The following is a 17747-nucleotide window of genomic DNA, read 5'->3' on the forward strand; positions in this document are numbered from 1 at the left end:
ACATGAGGATGTTGATTGGTCATTATCATGTTACAAATAACAGAGGCAATTAAATCTAGGCAAGGTAAGAAAATAGTAGTCTCTAAATCAATGTTCTCGTTCTCGGCATATTTATTTCTCCTCTTCAGAAGAACGTCCGGTGAGTGAGTGACCGATCACAGAGAGTCCGAGGCCCATGCTGGCTCCACCCACTACACCGCCCAATCCTCCCAGCCCTGCGGCCCCAGCAGCTCCTCCGATGAGTGCAAAGCCATACGAGAATTTGTCCAATCGAACTTGTCGTTTGTTGTAGCGGAGACGATACGATCTGTCAAACACTTGTTCTTCAGTGTTCCCTCTTGTTCGCATCATTGTCATTACAGCCGCGAAAACCATACCAATTCCCTGCAGGGGGTAACACAGCAGGGGGTAGACAAAGCAGGGGGTAGACAAAGCAGGGGTAACACAGCAGGGGGTAGACACAGCAGGGGGTAGATTAATCAGGGGGTAACACACACTATAGGAATGGTTTAGAACTGATGCTCACAACGTCAAGTAATGTTGAGAGCAAGTACACAAGCAATAAGCTACTAATAAAATGTCAGCAAGCACTTGGTAAGATAGCTCAGCTAGTAATTAAAAGTACATATATATATGTACTTGTAACCATCACATTTTATCAAGAGCCTTTTGAAATGGGGTCCTAATGCATATACCTATTGTTGGTGAAGTCCAACAGCAATTTTCGATATAATTATAGGCTCAAAAACACAGCAGCTGTTAAAAAAATTACTGAGCAATTTACATACGGCAAGAAGGGTATAGAATCACAATTGAGCATTCCTACTCACCATTCCTTTAGCACATATGCCGGCCATTCTTCTCATCATCTCTGCAGGGGACCGCACACCACGAAAGAACAGCACAGGAGGTCCCACAACCAAAGCAAGGAAAGAGCCCATATTGGCCCCTCTGAGGATGGTGTGGCGATACAGCTCCAGGCTTGGGTGGGAGATGTTCTCGTCTGCATCTGGTTCGGATGGTGTCTCCATAGGAGGTGGAGGGACGGGGGGAGAGGGGTCAGAGGACATTGTGTCTGTATGGAAGGTATAAGGGCACACGGTAGTATTATATGTAGTTACGTACATGGATATGGCCATGGAAGTATACGGGTGTGGTAGGAATTTTGAAATTTTTCTAGCTCAATATGTACGTGTGTGGGGCAAGGTAAACAGGTAGATCTAACAGAGGTATATACATCTAGGTACGTGTCTAATTATGCTGAGCTTACCAGGTACGTACTAGGTGGTAGGAAAATAAAGTGAACAGATCAGAGAGACCACAGGTACTAGGTACGTACAGAGTTTGTTGATTGGGGATATAGATCTAATTGTTTCTGGCTTCCTGCTGATCCACCCACTTTTGGTTGATTTTAAAATGCAATAACATGACAGTCAATTTATTTAGTGGGGTATGAAGATCACAAAGAAATGGGAGCAATTTGTGGATGCAAGAGAAGCAATGTCGTGCAGCCAAGTAGTTCAGTCAAGACCAACCATTCTAGTTCTGCAGCAAGCAAGCATTTCGGAGGAGCTTTGATTCTCGATCTCACAGACTCTGGTAGTTTATCCAAGCACTCTTTAGCTGATACAAACTACAATAACAATAATGCAAGCAGCTCAGAGCAAGTACAGCAAGCTGCTGGAGCAATGCTCAATGAAGACAGTGTGCTGAAGAAATACAATTTGCAAACTGTTATCGGAGAAGGATCTTTTTCGAAAGTGTTTAGAATTGAGAACAGACAGACCGGTGAATACTTTGCCCTCAAGATAACTGACAAGGCAAAGTCGCTTGAATCTGGTATGCCATGCTATAAGAGAGAGCTTGCAATCCTGAAAAGAGCAAGACATCAAAACATCATCACTTTGCACGAAGTTTTCCATTCTAATTCTAAACTATATCTCATTCTGGAACTTGCTTCGGGAGGCAATCTATTTGACAGGATTAGTTCCAGCGGTGCTTACAACGAACCTCTTGCTCAGCGCACACTCAGTATGATCACCAATGCTCTCTCCTACCTTCATCGTGTGGGCGTTACACATCGAGACTTAAAACTGGAAAACCTACTCTACAAAAACTCAAGAAAAGACTCTAAAATTCTCATATCGGATTTCGGATTGAGTCACATGACGGAGGGAGATGCTAGTCGAAATGTCATGTGGACTACATGTGGTAGTGAAGAGTACATAGCTCCTGAGGTACTGGATGGTCTGGAGTATTCTAACGCCATTGATAACTGGGCTCTTGGAGTCATCACGTATGCTGTACTGTGCGCTTACATGCCCTTCACTGACCAGAACAGGGCAAGACTACACCAGAAGATACTGTCTGGAATGGTGTCCTTCAGAGAACAGGTGAGTCAGTTTTTTTAGTCTCATGAATCAGATCTAGGCCAGGTTAGTGTCAATGGGGGATGTGTTATTGTTGTTGATCTGATCTCCCATGGGAGATTGCCACTTGATGTGGTTGTCACCAGTAGTGATAAGATCACTAGGGCCATGCATGGTTGGTTACTGGTTTATAGGCAGATTCAGGAGTGCATGAAGAGTTTATAAGTCCAGATTGGGTACCTACCTACTTGTACTTGTGTTGTACAGTTAAAAATAAAATTATTGAGTCTTCAAATGAGCCGTATTTCACAATGACTTCACTTATTGTATGTCATTATGCAATGTTTGTTTAGGTGACAGTAGCCAAGTAGCTTTTAAAATCAAAGACACAATTGCGGTTAAAAGCACTTGTGCAAAGTTATCTGTTTTTGATGAATGATAGAATGATTTTCTCCTGTGCAGCCATGGACAGAAGTGTCACCCCTGGGCAAAGAGTTTATTTGCAAGCTACTGGAGGTGAACCCTGACCTCAGACTAACAGCCTCACAAGCATTGGAACACCCATGGCTGTATGAATAAGACCGAACATTCTGATTCATGCTTTTTAACCCATCAATTTAATTCTAAGAAATCACTTAATTAATTATTGTAATCAGACTGTCATATCTCTCACCACTCTCACTGAACAGGTTTCACATGCTTTCATATCACCACCACTACTGAAACAAACAGTTTTCAATTACGTGAGTATTGAAGCCAAAGTCATTCTACACTGGTTAATTGTATAACAGCTGTGCAGTCAAAGAGGCAAATGTTGGTTACAGAAACATAGTGATGATAATGCATGGCAACAGATAACACATTTAGAATGTATAAGGGAGCAAATAGTCTGATGCTGAGTACGTAAGTATGACACTGACAATCAGAGCATACGATTCATTTCCTCCTAAACTTGGCTCCAGTTGCAGCAGCCTTTGGTTTCTTTTTCAGTGGGCCTTTCAGTTTGCCGGTATCCTCCCTCTGAGCATGGGGGAGCAAATATCACCAGTAATAGATAGAGCTAGACACAGACTTGTACACTTTACACTGAGAGGGACTGTACACACTTTCTTTAGTAAGTATTTTGATGAAGTATAACGATGTAAGCATACTGTATACACACAATGCTTGCTACTGTATTCCCATGATTACGGTATTGACTCTATTGTTGTGTCTATGGAGACACCACTACATACACCCACTCACATACATCCACTCACATACACTTAATGATACACATGCAGTCATGCAAAAAAGGACGCTAACTTTTGGCATAAAATTATTCGCATTATAAAGGGTTGGCATCGAGTCAAGTCTAATTAATACAACGGACGTTTGAAACACAAGTTAGGGCTTTTCAAACAGAGCTACGAAAACAAGACTGCACTTTTTTTTTTAAATAGACAATTTGGACTGGATTATTGACACACCATAATAAAAATTATTGTTACGTTATAATACTAGATGCATACTTTTCTTTTTTGACCGACTGGTGAGGCCAGAGGTGTGAAGAAGCTGTCCAGTCGCCCCTGTGTGGATGATGATTTACTCTTGACCAGTTTAGCCGCTCCCTTCCGAATACGATCCTCACTGGGACAAATAAAAGAATAGACACTCCTTACTACAACATACGCAAGAATACATTCCAGAGCTACCTGCGTACAGTGCAGAACATGTACAGTGATGCTGTGTATAGTGAGTGCTTACAATGGCAATATATATACTTACGCAAATCCTTTCTCCTCGGCTAGAAACTTGACCAGTCCTGCCTCGTCAGGGAGGCTCCACTTCAACTGCAGGGAAGTGTAACAGCTGTAAATAAATAAAGTGCTCGTGCATGGCAGGCAAAGTATCAGCTATAAGAACTAACTTATATAAAGGTTAAGGAACTGGCTCTAAAAGGTTAAGAGTATGAGGTTTTGGGGAGTGGGTATACAGTGTCACTGTGTATATAACTGATACTGGTGGTAATGTTGGGAGTGAAGGTATTGGATTACATTACCTCAATAGACTTTGGGTCCATCACTTCAGGTTCCTTAAACAGACGCCTGGCTTCCTATAGACAACAAAAACAAAAACACCATTTTCAACTTCTCACGTATGGTAGCAAAGTTATTCAAAGTCAATAGAAGCATATACACTAACAGTATCTACATGTATGTAGATGATAATTACCTGATAAAGCCAGTTCTCAGGAATGTTCAGTTTCTGGAAAGTGAAAGGTTTGTAAGACTGAATTGAAGTTGTTTGAAAACGTATAATAATTTTTCCCACTGCCTACACTGACATTGTTTGAAAACTTATAACTTTTCATACTCCATAGACAATAGATAACAGCACTCTAACTCTGTGGTAGCAATTAGCTGTATGAAACAGGAGCTGACAACACTGGTTTCCTAGCCAGCCTCCTCCTACAAATAACCACAATGTAATTTAAACTTCCTCACCTTCCCCTTTTCGATAATCTCTTCAATATTCTTGTGGTCTCGGATGAGAGTGATGGCTTTGGCAGGCCCCACCCCCTTAACAGAGTCACAGTAGTCACACCCGAGTAAGATGCACAGGTCAATAAACTGTAAGTGAAGGAGGTGATCAGACTATGCAATTGGAGGAGCATAAAACTAGAAAGGTCATATTTAGAGTTTTGGTGATCCGATTTCAATGATTTTCTGATTTTCTGAAAGCTTAGAGTGAGCTCTTTCAGATGGTATGTTCAACTCGCAATTTTTGATCGGACCCAAATTTGATATTTTCCCCAACCTATATAATTATAGCCTATGCTTTTTTGTCAAAATCAGCCTCAAAAATAACCTTTGATTTTAATACACCATCTGAAAGACCTCTTCATAAGCTTTCAGGGAATCATAAAATCATTGCAATTGGACCATCCTGAGGCAAGTTATGGCCTCTCAAAGATATGCTACACTAGCATAGCGGGGGAGTATGAGACAGTTCCAATTATATGTACTTGTTCAGTAATTTGTTAACTCACTTCTTGCTGAGTGACTCCTAATTCAGCCAGTAGCTTCTCCAAGTGGATCTCTCTAACTGGCATCTTCCTATGGAAGTTAAAAAGTATCTATTCACATAATCAGTCTAGCACTGTACAACTATTATACTAATTATTATCTATGTACGTACGTATATTTAAGAGTCCCTCTACTCACTTTGCTTCGCTGGCTGTCAGGTGGCGCAACATGACGCTGGAGCCAAATGTGAGACAGTCCATATCCTCGGTAGCAGTGGCGTACACCAGGCCGGCCTTCACCATGGACGCACACTGGGCCTCGGCTTCACAAGGGGCCTATGAGAGGTGGGGGGTATGAGGTATGTAATGATCTCACAGGGGTCTATAACGAGGTGGGGGGTATGTGGAGGGTGGGGGGTACATAATGACCTCACCGCAACAAAGGGTACTCCCATTAGTGTCAGCAACCTCTTACACTCCTCCACATGTTTAGGAGTCACTTTCACCTGATAACACAGAACAGAATACCATTGTCATGATCACTTAATATCGTATGCAACAGTACAACTGTACATCACAGATAGTGTTAGCATAGTGCATATATCTACCACAACTCACTAGTCGTTTCTGAAATTTCTCTATTTGTTCTTGATCACCTGAGTATAGAGATACAAGCATAAATTCACTCCTTTCCTCTTCAATACTATAAATTGCCTTTATCAGTGGCCGTAACTAAGCCTTTCTCAGCTTCTGCTCTTTTCTCAGATCTCTTGAGAAGCTCTCCTGATTTCATTTCTGGTGGCTTGCCATCAAACACATAGCTACAGAGAAGGAATAGGGGGGGGGCATTGAACACGATGTCATATTGAGAGTATAGCATCAAACACTACATGCAGTCATGACTAACACACCGTATAACAGGTATTTCAAGGGTATAAATGTTTGTGGTTTTCACTGATGGTATACCTTTTTATACCCACGAATTTATTATCGCATGCATGCATATGAAAACCTTTGTAACAATCATTCTGTGAAAGTTTATACCCTCGAAGTATACCCGCTATATGGTACTGTCAGTTACTATAACACAAGAGTCATATAAATATTACATTGTAAAGGACTTGAACTCTTACACTGGTTTGATGCCGTTCTCGAGCATTCTGATAGTTCGATAGAAGAACCCAATCAAATGGCTGTAAAATGAATGATATGTATGACACAATTTATATACACACAAACCACCAATCCATCCTGACACACCCCCTAATATGAACAACGCCCCTCAAGGCTCAACTGTTTGGAATCAATACACACACTGACCTAGTTGTATCTCCGTCACTGTCTGTGAGCTGAGATCCATCCATCCTCACTGCAATCAGAAACTGGTACAAGCTCATAGACGCATCCACTGCGACCTTACGACCTACAATTTAACAATGGAAATTAAAATGGAGGCCATTTTTAATGAGTAGCTAGCTTACCAAAATATGTCTTGATCTCTCCATCTTTCATAGCTGAAGGAGCATAATCTCCAATTAGTTTCATTAAGCCGTGAATACCCATTCTCGATCTTCTTCCTTCCTTCTTGTTCACGCAAAATTTAGGGTCACGTGAGCAAATAGGGGTGAGGCTCGCTGCAAAAATGGGAGGGTGCTAGACATTCCGCAAAAAATTGATTACGCTGATAGGCTACCACAGTGCCAATGCTGATGAAACAAAGATAAAAACATGTTTTCATCAAGTGCACACATAATGAATATGGCTTAAAGCACACAATTATGTCTGAATGCAAAATAACAAAACTAAATGTGTTTGTATGGATGTACACATCCTGCAGTATGGGGTAACACACAAGCATTAGAGTAGCCACTTTGTCTATCTTTGTACCCGCCTGATCTCCACTCCTGCATTAAATTGTTTTCTCTGAACTCTTCTATTGGAACTATTTTCTCAATGTCTTGTGTTATTAAATCAATGATCTCCCTCGTTTCAAAGTGCCTTGGATAGGATCTGTGTTGAGTGTTCCGAGTGATGAATTCCACAGGGAACACCATTTGATTGTGGTAGGCCATGTCACCCATTAAACAGATATACCACTGAGAGAACCACCAACTAGCATTATCAAACCGATTCCAATGATGCAAAACAGGTTCCATAACAGTCTCAGCAGCTCTGTGGTGGAAGGCATTAATCATACCGTCAAAAAAGACGGCTGTAACATACTCTTCCATAGGCTCTTGGAAACAACCATTTCTGATTTTGAATCGAATTGTCCGGTCGACTGATCGCCATTCTTCAGTATCGATTGCCGCTATTGGAGGCCGCAAACGAAACAAAAAATCTTCAAATGATCTCCAAGGATTTTTGTTATGATCTTGTACATCGTTATACAGCTTTATTTTAGCATCATCATCCATGAAAATGTAATACATGTACTTTTTATCTCCTTGCACTGTGGTATTGTACAGTATCCCTCTGCCAGTAGTCCAGGTGGTAGATGGATGAAAGATATGGGTAACATGGGAACTGTACGTACTGGCGGTGGTGCATCTCTCCTTGTATCCTAGCACCAGCAAGTCACACTGACAATCTAAAGAGTTGCCAAATATATCAATTGATAATAAATCTTCAGGAACACAGCTTTCGGTCATGATCATGTAGAGAAATTTCTTGTGGAAATCAACACCACTGTCTAAATTGCAATCTGTAGCTCTGTGTCTGGCGATATTGGACCTTGAGTAATGGGGAATTAGCTCCACTGGCAGCACAAATAACTTGTCTAGGATGCAGTAATGTCGTAGTGTATACAATACTAGTATTGTATCCACCAATAAAGCAGCAACAACATAGCTCATTTTGAGCTTCATTCTTGAGAATAGCTAAAATCGCCTCTCTTTGTTTCAATCCAGCAGATACCCCCACTTATTCGCTTAACACTTTCTGTGTGCGCATGTGTACTCAATTGTTGAGTTTTTTTTTTTTTTTTCTTTTTTTTTTTTTGCCTTTATGGCGAAACGAGTAGGTAAGGTAAGTACAAACGGGTAGACAGATATAAATCGAAATCTAAGTAAGGTAAAGATATGAAGAACAAACATATAGTAAGTTTAGGTATGCCCATCAAGCACAGGTGATAGAGTTGGTGACCTGTGAATGAGCATGGAAGCATTCCCTCGCCAAAGTACGCATGCGCACACAGAAAGCCGACCGAGATATGGACACAACTACATGTAAACACCTCTTCGGCAGAGTCAGCTTGGCTTAGTGGCGGGGCAATGCGTCTATGCATGCTGATTCACAGAGCCCCCACTCTGCCTCCTGCTCTAGATGGACTCACTTAGTCATACTTTTATCTATTAATAAAATTTATTTTAATTTATTCTGCCCCCACTTTGCCCTGACTCACTTTGTCATCACAAAGTGTTAGCGAATAAGGGGAAGCTGTAGTTGCATGAGCGAAGTATGTCCAGATGTGGGTATTGAACCAACCTTACAGCCTGTGATGTCAGGGTCTTCAATCCATACCCACCTACCTATCGCCGCTCCACCATGGCCCAGAGCTACAGAAGAAACGAGATGGAGAAGAAGAGAGCCACGAACAGCATGTAAGAGAAATAGAACATGCATCGTTTACGCCTTTTGGTTTTCTCTGCTGCTGGAGGTATGAGTCCGGCTGCAGCGATTGTTTACAAGAAACTAGCTTCCATGCTGGCAGAGAAACATGACAAAACATACAGCACAACTCTGAATTGGATGAGATGTAGGCTAAATTTCTCCCTCATAAGAGCAGCGATTATGTGCATCAGAGGCTCTAGGAAGTCATTCACCACCACCACACCATGGAAGGCCTTAGACACTGGCACTATTGACTTAGCAACCCAAGAAGGCTGATCTGAAATGGTATAGATCTAGTCTATACATGTGCTTTCACTCAGGAACTTTATATGGTTCACTGTTTCACATGTCCTTTTGTCATTTGTCATTTGTCATTTTGTCATTTCTTAACATAAAGGGAAGCTACAACGCCCACCTTTTTAATTGTCTGCACCATATTGGATCTTTATACAGCTATACACAGCTATACAACCACTATACTGTATAACTGTATAAGTGGTGCTGAGAATTTCTATATACAGCTACACACAACTATACAACCACTATATTGTATAACTGTATAGTGGTGAGAATTTATACTAACTATACTCAAAATTACAATATTAGGTATAACTGTATAGTGGTATACGCAATGTATTATAAGGTGGTATAATTATACAGTTATACCAAATATACAGCTTTCTACTAAGTGTGATGTAAAATTATACACTATACAACTATACAACTACACAACTATACTTTTTATCAACTATACACTTTATACTAGATTATACAGTATATTATACAGTATAGCTGGTATAATAGCAAGCAAATACTGGTGTATAACTGTATAAAGTATAACTGGTATAAAGATCCAATACTGCACAGCTCTCCGCTGCGGTGTAGCAATTAAAAAGGTGGGCGTTGTAGCTTCCTGGTTGTTAGTGAGGGAGGAGCTCATTATCCTGCAGCTAGTACAAGTAACATTCGTCTGTCATTTTTGTGTTATTTATGTTCTGCAACTAGATCTACAAGATCTCATTCAGCTCTCATAAAGTTTCAATGCGATGGAATCTCAAGACAATCTTAAAACAACTCTAAAAATTTGCAAAGATGCAAGTTCAGAGACGCCATCACCCAGACCTCTTCCGTCAGAGCAGAGTCAAGTAAATATGTCTTGATCTCTCCATCTTTCATAGCTGAAGGAGCATAATCTCCAATTAGTTTCATTAGGCCATGAACACCCATTCTTGATCTCTTCTTCCTTCCTTCTTGTTCACTTTCCTTGCAAAATTTAGGGTCACGTGAGCAAATAGGGGTGGAGCTCGTAGAGTCCGCAAAAAAAGGTGGGCGTTGCGCAATAGTCTGGGGTGGTGTCACTGGTGCTGGGTGCCAGTGTGTCATTCGCCAAAAAATACTTAACTACCCAGGTAATTATGACTTCAGTTTCAAATTGAAGATAACAAAACTACACATGTTTTCCTCAAGTGCATTATGTCTGAATGAAAGGTAATAAAACTAAATGTGTTTGTATGGATGTACACATCCTGCAGTATGGGGTAACACACAAGCATTAGAGTAGCCACTTTGTCTATCTTTGTACCGGCCTGACCTCCACTCCTGCATTAAATTGTTTCCTCTGAACTCTTCTATTGGAACTATTTTCTCAATGTCTTGTGTTATTAAATCAATGATCTCCCTCGTTTCAAACTTCCTTGGATAGGATCTGTGTTGAGTGTTCCGAGTGATGAATTCCACAGGGAACACCATTTGATTGTGGTAGGCCATGTCACCCATTAAACAGATATACCATTGAGAGAACCACCAACTAGCATTATCAAACCGATTCCAATGATGCAAAACAGGTTCCAAAACAGTCTCAGCAGCTTTGTGGTGGAAGGCATTAATCATACCGTCAAAAAAGACGGCTGTAACATACTCCTCCATAGGCTCTTGGAAACAACCATTTCTGATTTTGAATCGAATTGTCCGGTCGACTGATCGCCATTCTTCAGTATCGATTGCCGCTATTGGAGGCCGCAAACGAAACAAAAAATCTTCAAATGATCTCCAAGGATTTTTGTTATGATCTTGTACATCGTTATACAGCTTTATTTTAGCATCATCATCCATGAAAATGTAATACATGTACTTCTTATCTCCTTGCACTGTGGTATTGTATAGCATCCCTCTGCCAGTAGTCCAGGTGGTAGATGGATGAAAGATATGGGTAACGTGGGAACTGTACGTACTGGAGGTGTTGCATCTCTCCTTGTATCCTAGCACCAGCAAGTCACACTGACAATCTAAAGAGTTGCCAAATACATCAATTGATAATAAATCTTCAGATACACAGCTTTCAGTCATGATCATGTAGAGAAATTTCTTGTGGAAATCAACACCACTGTCTAAATTGCAATCTGTAGCTTTGTGTTTGGCGATATTAGACCTTGAGTAATGAGGGATTAGCTCCACTGGCAACACAAATAACTTGTCTAGGAGGCAGTAATGTCGTAGTATATACAATACTAGTATTATATCCACCATTAGAGCAGCAACAAAACAGCAGAAAGTTCTCATTCTGAGCTTCATTCTTGAGAATAGCTAGAATCACCTCTCTTTGCTCCTATTCGCAAACACTTTCTGTGTGCGCATGCGTACTCAACGGTAGACAAAGGTGGGCGTTGTAGCTTCCTGGTTGTTAGTGAGGGAGGAGCTCATTATCCTGCAGCTATACTGGTACAAGTACATTCGTCTGTCGTTTTTGTGTTATTTATGTTCTGCAACTAGATCTACAAGATCTCATTCAGCTCTCATAAAGTTTCAATGCGATGGAATCTCAAGACAATCTTAAAACAACTTGCAAAGATGTAAGTTCAGAGACGCCATCACCCAGACCTCCTCCATCAGAGCAGAGCCAAGTCAAGATGGAAAGCAGCATGTCCTGCGAGACAGACTCTTCAGCGACTATTGGCATTGTTTCCCAGCTAGGAAAGAGACCTCGGAACCCTGCAGTGTTGATTCTATGGATAGAGGAGCACTCGCACAACCCTTATCCTACCAAGTCTGAGAAGACCATGTTGGCACACTATGCCGGAATGACCGAAAAACAGCTCAATGACTGGTTTGCGAATGCTAGAAGGAATATAAAGAAGGTTGGGTACCCTTCTTGGAAGGAGAGACACTCTACTTACTCTGCATGTTTTTCTATTCCCGGTGTTCTACAGAACAACAACTCAGGTAAACCAATAAAATTATAATTATAGCTAGCTGCAGACTTAGTAAATACCTATGGAAAATACTGCAGGGATCTTGCTATTATATTACTTATTTCGATACAGGTTCCTCCGGCTCTTGTACTCATGGAAATCCCATGCCTGTCGAATCTTCTATCTCCTCTGAGGCTGCCAATCATTCAAGCGCTGGCCCAAAATCGTCGAGTGCGAGGAAGCTACAATTTGGGCATAAAATCAAAGAGGAGACAACGACCATCAGTACCAACATGTGCAACCGCCATGGTTTCCATCCGTACTACGTTCCAGCCCACTCATCGGTCATGACCATTCCAGCTCGTTCCCAAAATGGAGCCAGCACTCTTCGATCCATTCCTGTACCCATCAACCCAGCAGCAGCAACCTACTACAAACTATCGCAGCAGCACCCGTCAGCACCAAGAGAAATCAACTTTCCAGTTGTGAAGCGACCCAATATACAATCTCTTTATGTTTCCTCGAGCAGTTCTAATCTCGTACAACATCAGTTCAACAGCTCACCTGTTGAATTGCCGCCATCATGGACAAGCGCTCCCTCTTCAATTGGCTCTGAGCCTCCGTCAAAACTTCTCTACCCTGCCGATACCAAGCAGCCTCAATCACCACCGTTGGCAAATCCATCACTACTACCACATTCAATTAGTTCTCTGTGTGATTCAGGTACTACCTGTACAGTTGTTGTGGAGAGTACTACGGCACCGACCAGTAACCCCCCCACTACGGCACCGACCAGTAACCCCCCACGGCCACTACACCCCCCCACTACGCAATCACCCGCTGTTGCTACACCTGAGTCCACTTGGGGGGAGCAGAGTCTACCACCAACACGAGCAGCAGCCACCAACCAACATCAACAACTATATAACGAATTCTCACTGTCGTCTGTTCCGACCGCCCAAGAGTTGGGAAGCAGCTGGGCTTCGTCTTCCATGTTCCAACCTACTCAAGCGTTTAACTAACTAGAGAAATTGTTTAAATGTTATTATCCGGCTGACCTCGTGCAATGGTGACTCCACAGAACAAGTAGAACACATTTCGTACCAATCATTCACACCCGAAATACATTATCTGATTTGTTCATAAACCATAATTATTTATGCGTTGTTTTATTACAAGATATGTTGTACTGATATAAATATTGTGTCTTTGCTGATCGAAGCTTGCAATAAATACCTCCCGTATTTAGAACTTCATATAATTTAAATAATTATAATTACAGCAATAAAATAACATTTAAACACAAAAAAGCAACTCTATTTTATATTTAAAGCAACTCTATTATATTTTTTTACAACACATGCAATTGACAAACACAGTCTCTACAGCAGATACTGGGAGAGGCCACACAAAGATGGAGCTAGGGTTAATGTTCAATCTCACTTCTGGTCATACAACAGTAGAAAACACCTCGAATGATAACAGCTAGTCCTGACAAGTAGAGACCTACAAAAAGAATGAAGTCAAATGTGATAGTACAGTTTATGTGAGAAAATATGCTGGAAGCATGCCACCAGTGCATGTAATAGTGAGCCAATAGCAATATCAAAGGGCACACAAACAAGCAATAAGACTTACCAACCCAAAGAACATAGATTCCTGAATAGCCAGACATTAAGATATAGAGAGAGAGAAAAAAACATGTGTGAAAACAGGCAAAGATACTTGTACAGCCAACAATAATGACAACATTACAGCAATTAAAGATTTCTCTTACCTCCATTACTACTGGCCCAGTAAGAAAACCCAGCCTGCAAGAGAGAGGGGAAAAAAAGCAGTGTCAAAAATGAGCCAGTATACATCAATTTTAATCACTGGGGGCACATACATTTAGTAGCTAATTACAGTATGCACAAGGGGCTTATGGTATGCAGCAATACTACTAATTTCATGGTTGAATAAACACCGCCCCCACACCTGTAGAAATGCAATGTCAGCGTTTTAAGGGCTCAGTACATGTAAAGTGCCCCAAATAACCACACAGCAGACTGCCCAAGGGGGGGTGTAGTATATAACACTGGCGCTACTATCACAAGTAGTTTGTACAAGCTTCTGATACATTTTTTTTTATTCATTTTTAGTTGCAAAGGACTGCCTAATGGACACAAGCCTTTAATTAAGATACGTGTATGGCTAACTATAGCACTGGGACAAAACAATACCGTACTACTGATGTTATGTACATAGCAACAAGGCACGGTTCACTGAACTAATCATTCTGTACACATCAAGGTACAGACTTATAATCGAGACAGTGTGACCGTACATGTACTGATAACAACACAGCTGATAGTAACTAACTTACTGTGAGAGCAGTAGCCACGATCAGCAGAATAATACCAGTGATTATGCATGCAAATGCTCGGTATCGCATCCAAGGTATACTCAGGTAGGACCTACACGTGTGTGTGTGTGTGTGTGTGTGTGGGGGGGGGGCAGTGAGCGTTGAGGCATATACAATGTTACAATGTACAGCTCATTGCATCATAACACATGTACAATCAAGGTGACCTATGAACGATTTGAGACACACTTCGTCTGGAGTGCTCTAAGCCAGATACCCTAACCACCTCGATGTACAGTGTGTAATTATTATGGTAGAGTGTGTAGCTAAAGCCAAATATGTACATGTACATGAAAGGGAAGGGTCAAAAGTAGTCGCTTCCTTTATTTTGTAAACTTACCTGGCTCTACAGTGAGGACATCTTGCAACAGCAGCATTGGCAGGCCACTTTGAGCGTGTATGTGCGTGTGTGTGTGTGTGTGTGTGTGTGTGTGTGTGTGTGTGTGTGTGTGTGTGTGTGTGTGTGTGTGTGTGTGTGTGTGTGTGTGTGCTGTGGGGGGGGGGGGGTAAACATAATATAATACATGTAACAATATACACTGCTTTGCTATTGAGCAATAGTGGTGGATATACTCACTAACAAGACTACACACATTTGAGGCCACATTAGCGCTACAACACCCTGTAGGTTGTAGGGATGCAAGGACCTCCCATAGGTCACTCACAACCACTTTTACAGTAAATATGAACACTCAATAAATAAACAGAAGATCAAATTAGATTAAAAAATAAAGCAGGGTCAGTTTTAGAATGAGACTATGAAATCTCCCAGTATCCCTTATATGGAAGTGGTACAATACCCAGTAAAATAGTAGCACTCACGAGAATGGCCTTGTGACATCGTCCACACACCACTCTCATTCGGTCCGTGTTGATTGGTCGGATGTCAATGGTTCCCACTCCAATGGTGCGCTTACTACATGGGAAGAGAATGAATGATGTAATAGCATAGCTTTACTTTGATCGACCATAACCCTAGTTCTGGTGATCCAATCTCAGTAATTTTATTATTTCTGAAAGCTTAGAGTGAGCTCTTTCAAACGATGTATTCAGCTCATAATTTTAAATGGACCCAAATTTGACAATTTCCCTCTAATATTAATAGCCCACGCTTTTTTGTCGAAAATAGGCCCAAAAATGAACTTTAATTTTAATATACGACCTCTTTGTAAGCTTTCATAAAACCATAAAATCAATGAATTCAGACAACCACAAGGCAAGTTACGGCCTCTCAAAGATACAACGACGTTTGGATCGCATACAAGGGTTAACCGGCTCTCTGAAGTACGGTTACCTCGATATACCGGCCATTTGGTTTGGCACGGATTGCTAGCTGTTTACTGCACATTAGACATAATAGTACAGTTGTGTATGTCCTATGTCATAACTTTCATAACTTAATAATAATTTTGATAACCAAATGGCCGGTATATTGAGGTGGCCGTACTTCAGAGAGCTGGAATAGCAAGAGTCTACTGTGTCAAAGTTTAAAAAGTAATTTCCTTTCAGACTAATGTCATAAGGGAAGCTGTGAATAATGTATGGACTAGGGAAGCTGTGAATAACATAAATGGCCTGTACAGTACGTACAACTCGACTAACCAGTTCTCTCTTGGACAGACGACTCTAGAGGCCGTGTTGGAGCAGGTTAGGAGGCAATTGCAGGGACACCTCACATATTTCTTGCCATTGGGGGGAGGGGCAATGGGCTGTATGGAATAAAATCACATAGTTGATTTCTCTCAGCACTGCCAGTGTATGATGTTTTGAAAGTGATTGCTATTAAGAGTGGAGGCTTGATATTCACACTCACAAAGAGTTAACATACTAGCCATCCAGCACTATCAAAACACAGTGAGAAATCACCAAAAAGTGATGGGATCGATGACCTATATTTACACGTATGCTTATTGGATATCTAATAGCGTACCATATAGCGGGTAATTTTCGTGGGGTAAAAAATTTACTGTTTTCGCCGAAATTTTTTTCTTACAATAACTTAAGCGTGGAAACCGGAATGCAAATGCAGTACAGACAATGAAAGCAGCTTTACGGTAGTTTGAAATTGCCGAAAAGAATACTTGCACGTATGCTTACTGATACGTACCCCTACATGTAGAGTGTTGTTACTAAAAGTAACTGGTGGTGTAATTAATAATCATACAATATACCGTATTACTAGAATGTTTTGTGAGCATCAAACATTTGCGAACTTTGCGAGGGTTGATCAATTCGCAACCATAAAATCTAAATTATTATTACACACGATCCTTGCCAGAACGCAATAGTTAGATCGCAAAGGGTCAAATGTTCTGCTGATTTGGCTCATTCGCAAAGGTTTTTCACCCGCAAAATATTCTAGTAATACGGTAATTATCTTACTGTGGCTTCTCGGCAGTTTCCACACTTGACGACTCGTGTTTGTGATCCTGAGCCAACGTGAATGACGTGCTGACACACACGACACTGTACGAACATGGTCTGCCCCCCACTACTACCCCCCACAGAGTATGGGGGCGGCTGAACTGCCCCGCCCACTTGAGGGACTCCAGAGTTGAGACCAACGTTGTACGGTACTGTAGAATGAAAAGAAGTATATTGAATGTAACCGTGACAAACATTATTTTATTGACAATAACAACAGACAATCAAGTTGGATACACAGCATCGGATGTTGATTATAGTAGGCGTGGCAAGAAGGGGTTCAGGTTAGCTACGGTAAAGTTATAATTATCTAGGACATTCAGTGTATCCGACATCATCCCATTATTGTGTGTGGGGGGGAGCTAGCTGTCGGTATGTTCAGTATCTTCATGACCTAGACTGCACACTAACATTCAACCCTTGATACTAACACACCCTTAGGATCAGGAGTGGTGTTAACAGCTACAGTTCAAGTACAGAACCTATGTACTTATTTTTAATAGTCATACCAGGGGCTACAGGCTCCTCATAGGGAGGTGGCTGCTCTATTGGGGCGACAGGAGAGGGACCCGTCAGTAGTGGCTTAGTCTCATCCATCTCTCTCAGAGAGGGCCGGCCAGGGAGGGGGTACGGTATAAAGGAGCTTGAAGATACACTATTTAGGCTGACTGAGCAAAGGACAATCATGTGACTGTGTATCAAATTTCAAAATAGGTAAAGATCGTTAAATAGCCCCACCCACA

The 17747-nt window shown here is 41.4% G+C and overlaps 6 protein-coding genes across 7 annotated transcripts; 2 read left to right on the plus strand and 4 right to left on the minus strand.

Moving 5' to 3' along the window:
• Positions 1–11: 11 nt before the first annotated feature.
• Positions 12–1406, minus strand: LOC135345075 (uncharacterized). Of its 2 annotated transcripts, none has more exons than XM_064542421.1 (3): positions 1271–1406; positions 831–1075; positions 12–384 (listed from the first exon to the last, which is right to left on the minus strand). In XM_064542421.1, the coding sequence occupies exons 2-3, from the start codon at positions 1068–1070 to the stop codon at positions 112–114; spliced, it is 513 nt and encodes a 170-aa protein (XP_064398491.1). In that variant the 5' UTR covers positions 1071–1075; positions 1271–1406; the 3' UTR covers positions 12–111. The 2 variants fall into 2 exon arrangements, with proteins under 2 accessions (XP_064398491.1, XP_064398492.1); XM_064542422.1 differs by having other exon boundaries at positions 1282–1391.
• On the plus strand, positions 1397–3111 carry LOC135345072 (serine/threonine-protein kinase H1 homolog). The gene is made up of 2 exons (XM_064542419.1): positions 1397–2393; positions 2832–3111. The coding sequence occupies exons 1-2, from the start codon at positions 1470–1472 to the stop codon at positions 2946–2948; spliced, it is 1041 nt and encodes a 346-aa protein (XP_064398489.1). The 5' UTR covers positions 1397–1469; the 3' UTR covers positions 2949–3111.
• Positions 3099–6999, minus strand: LOC135345070 (flap endonuclease 1-like). The gene is made up of 14 exons (XM_064542417.1): positions 6858–6999; positions 6697–6799; positions 6510–6569; positions 6091–6197; positions 5995–6032; positions 5811–5882; positions 5576–5712; positions 5401–5467; positions 4856–4981; positions 4584–4616; positions 4411–4464; positions 4137–4201; positions 3881–3998; positions 3099–3389 (listed from the first exon to the last, which is right to left on the minus strand). The coding sequence occupies exons 1-14, from the start codon at positions 6937–6939 to the stop codon at positions 3306–3308; spliced, it is 1146 nt and encodes a 381-aa protein (XP_064398487.1). The 5' UTR covers positions 6940–6999; the 3' UTR covers positions 3099–3305.
• A 19-nt stretch (positions 7000–7018) lies between these two features.
• LOC135345071 (uncharacterized) lies at positions 7019–8280 on the minus strand. The gene has a single exon (XM_064542418.1). The coding sequence runs from the start codon at positions 8241–8243 to the stop codon at positions 7179–7181; it is 1065 nt and encodes a 354-aa protein (XP_064398488.1). The 5' UTR covers positions 8244–8280; the 3' UTR covers positions 7019–7178.
• Positions 8281–11755: 3475 nt separating this feature from the next.
• LOC135345081 (iroquois-class homeodomain protein irx-3-like) lies at positions 11756–13354 on the plus strand. Its single transcript, XM_064542433.1, has 2 exons — positions 11756–12207; positions 12309–13354. The coding sequence occupies exons 1-2, from the start codon at positions 11799–11801 to the stop codon at positions 13196–13198; spliced, it is 1299 nt and encodes a 432-aa protein (XP_064398503.1). The 5' UTR covers positions 11756–11798; the 3' UTR covers positions 13199–13354.
• A 74-nt stretch (positions 13355–13428) lies between these two features.
• On the minus strand, positions 13429–17716 carry LOC135345088 (type 1 phosphatidylinositol 4,5-bisphosphate 4-phosphatase-like). Its single transcript, XM_064542443.1, has 9 exons — positions 17514–17716; positions 16963–17156; positions 16183–16289; positions 15403–15496; positions 14921–14967; positions 14542–14632; positions 13954–13987; positions 13815–13835; positions 13429–13682 (listed from the first exon to the last, which is right to left on the minus strand). Exons 1-9 carry the CDS (start codon positions 17689–17691, stop codon positions 13603–13605), a joined length of 846 nt encoding a protein of 281 aa, XP_064398513.1. The 5' UTR covers positions 17692–17716; the 3' UTR covers positions 13429–13602.
• Between the last annotated feature and the right edge of the window lie 31 nt (positions 17717–17747).

This window comes from Halichondria panicea, chromosome 12, assembly GCF_963675165.1.
Source record: "Halichondria panicea chromosome 12, odHalPani1.1, whole genome shotgun sequence".
NCBI classification, from domain to species: Eukaryota; Metazoa; Porifera; class Demospongiae; order Suberitida; family Halichondriidae; genus Halichondria; species Halichondria panicea.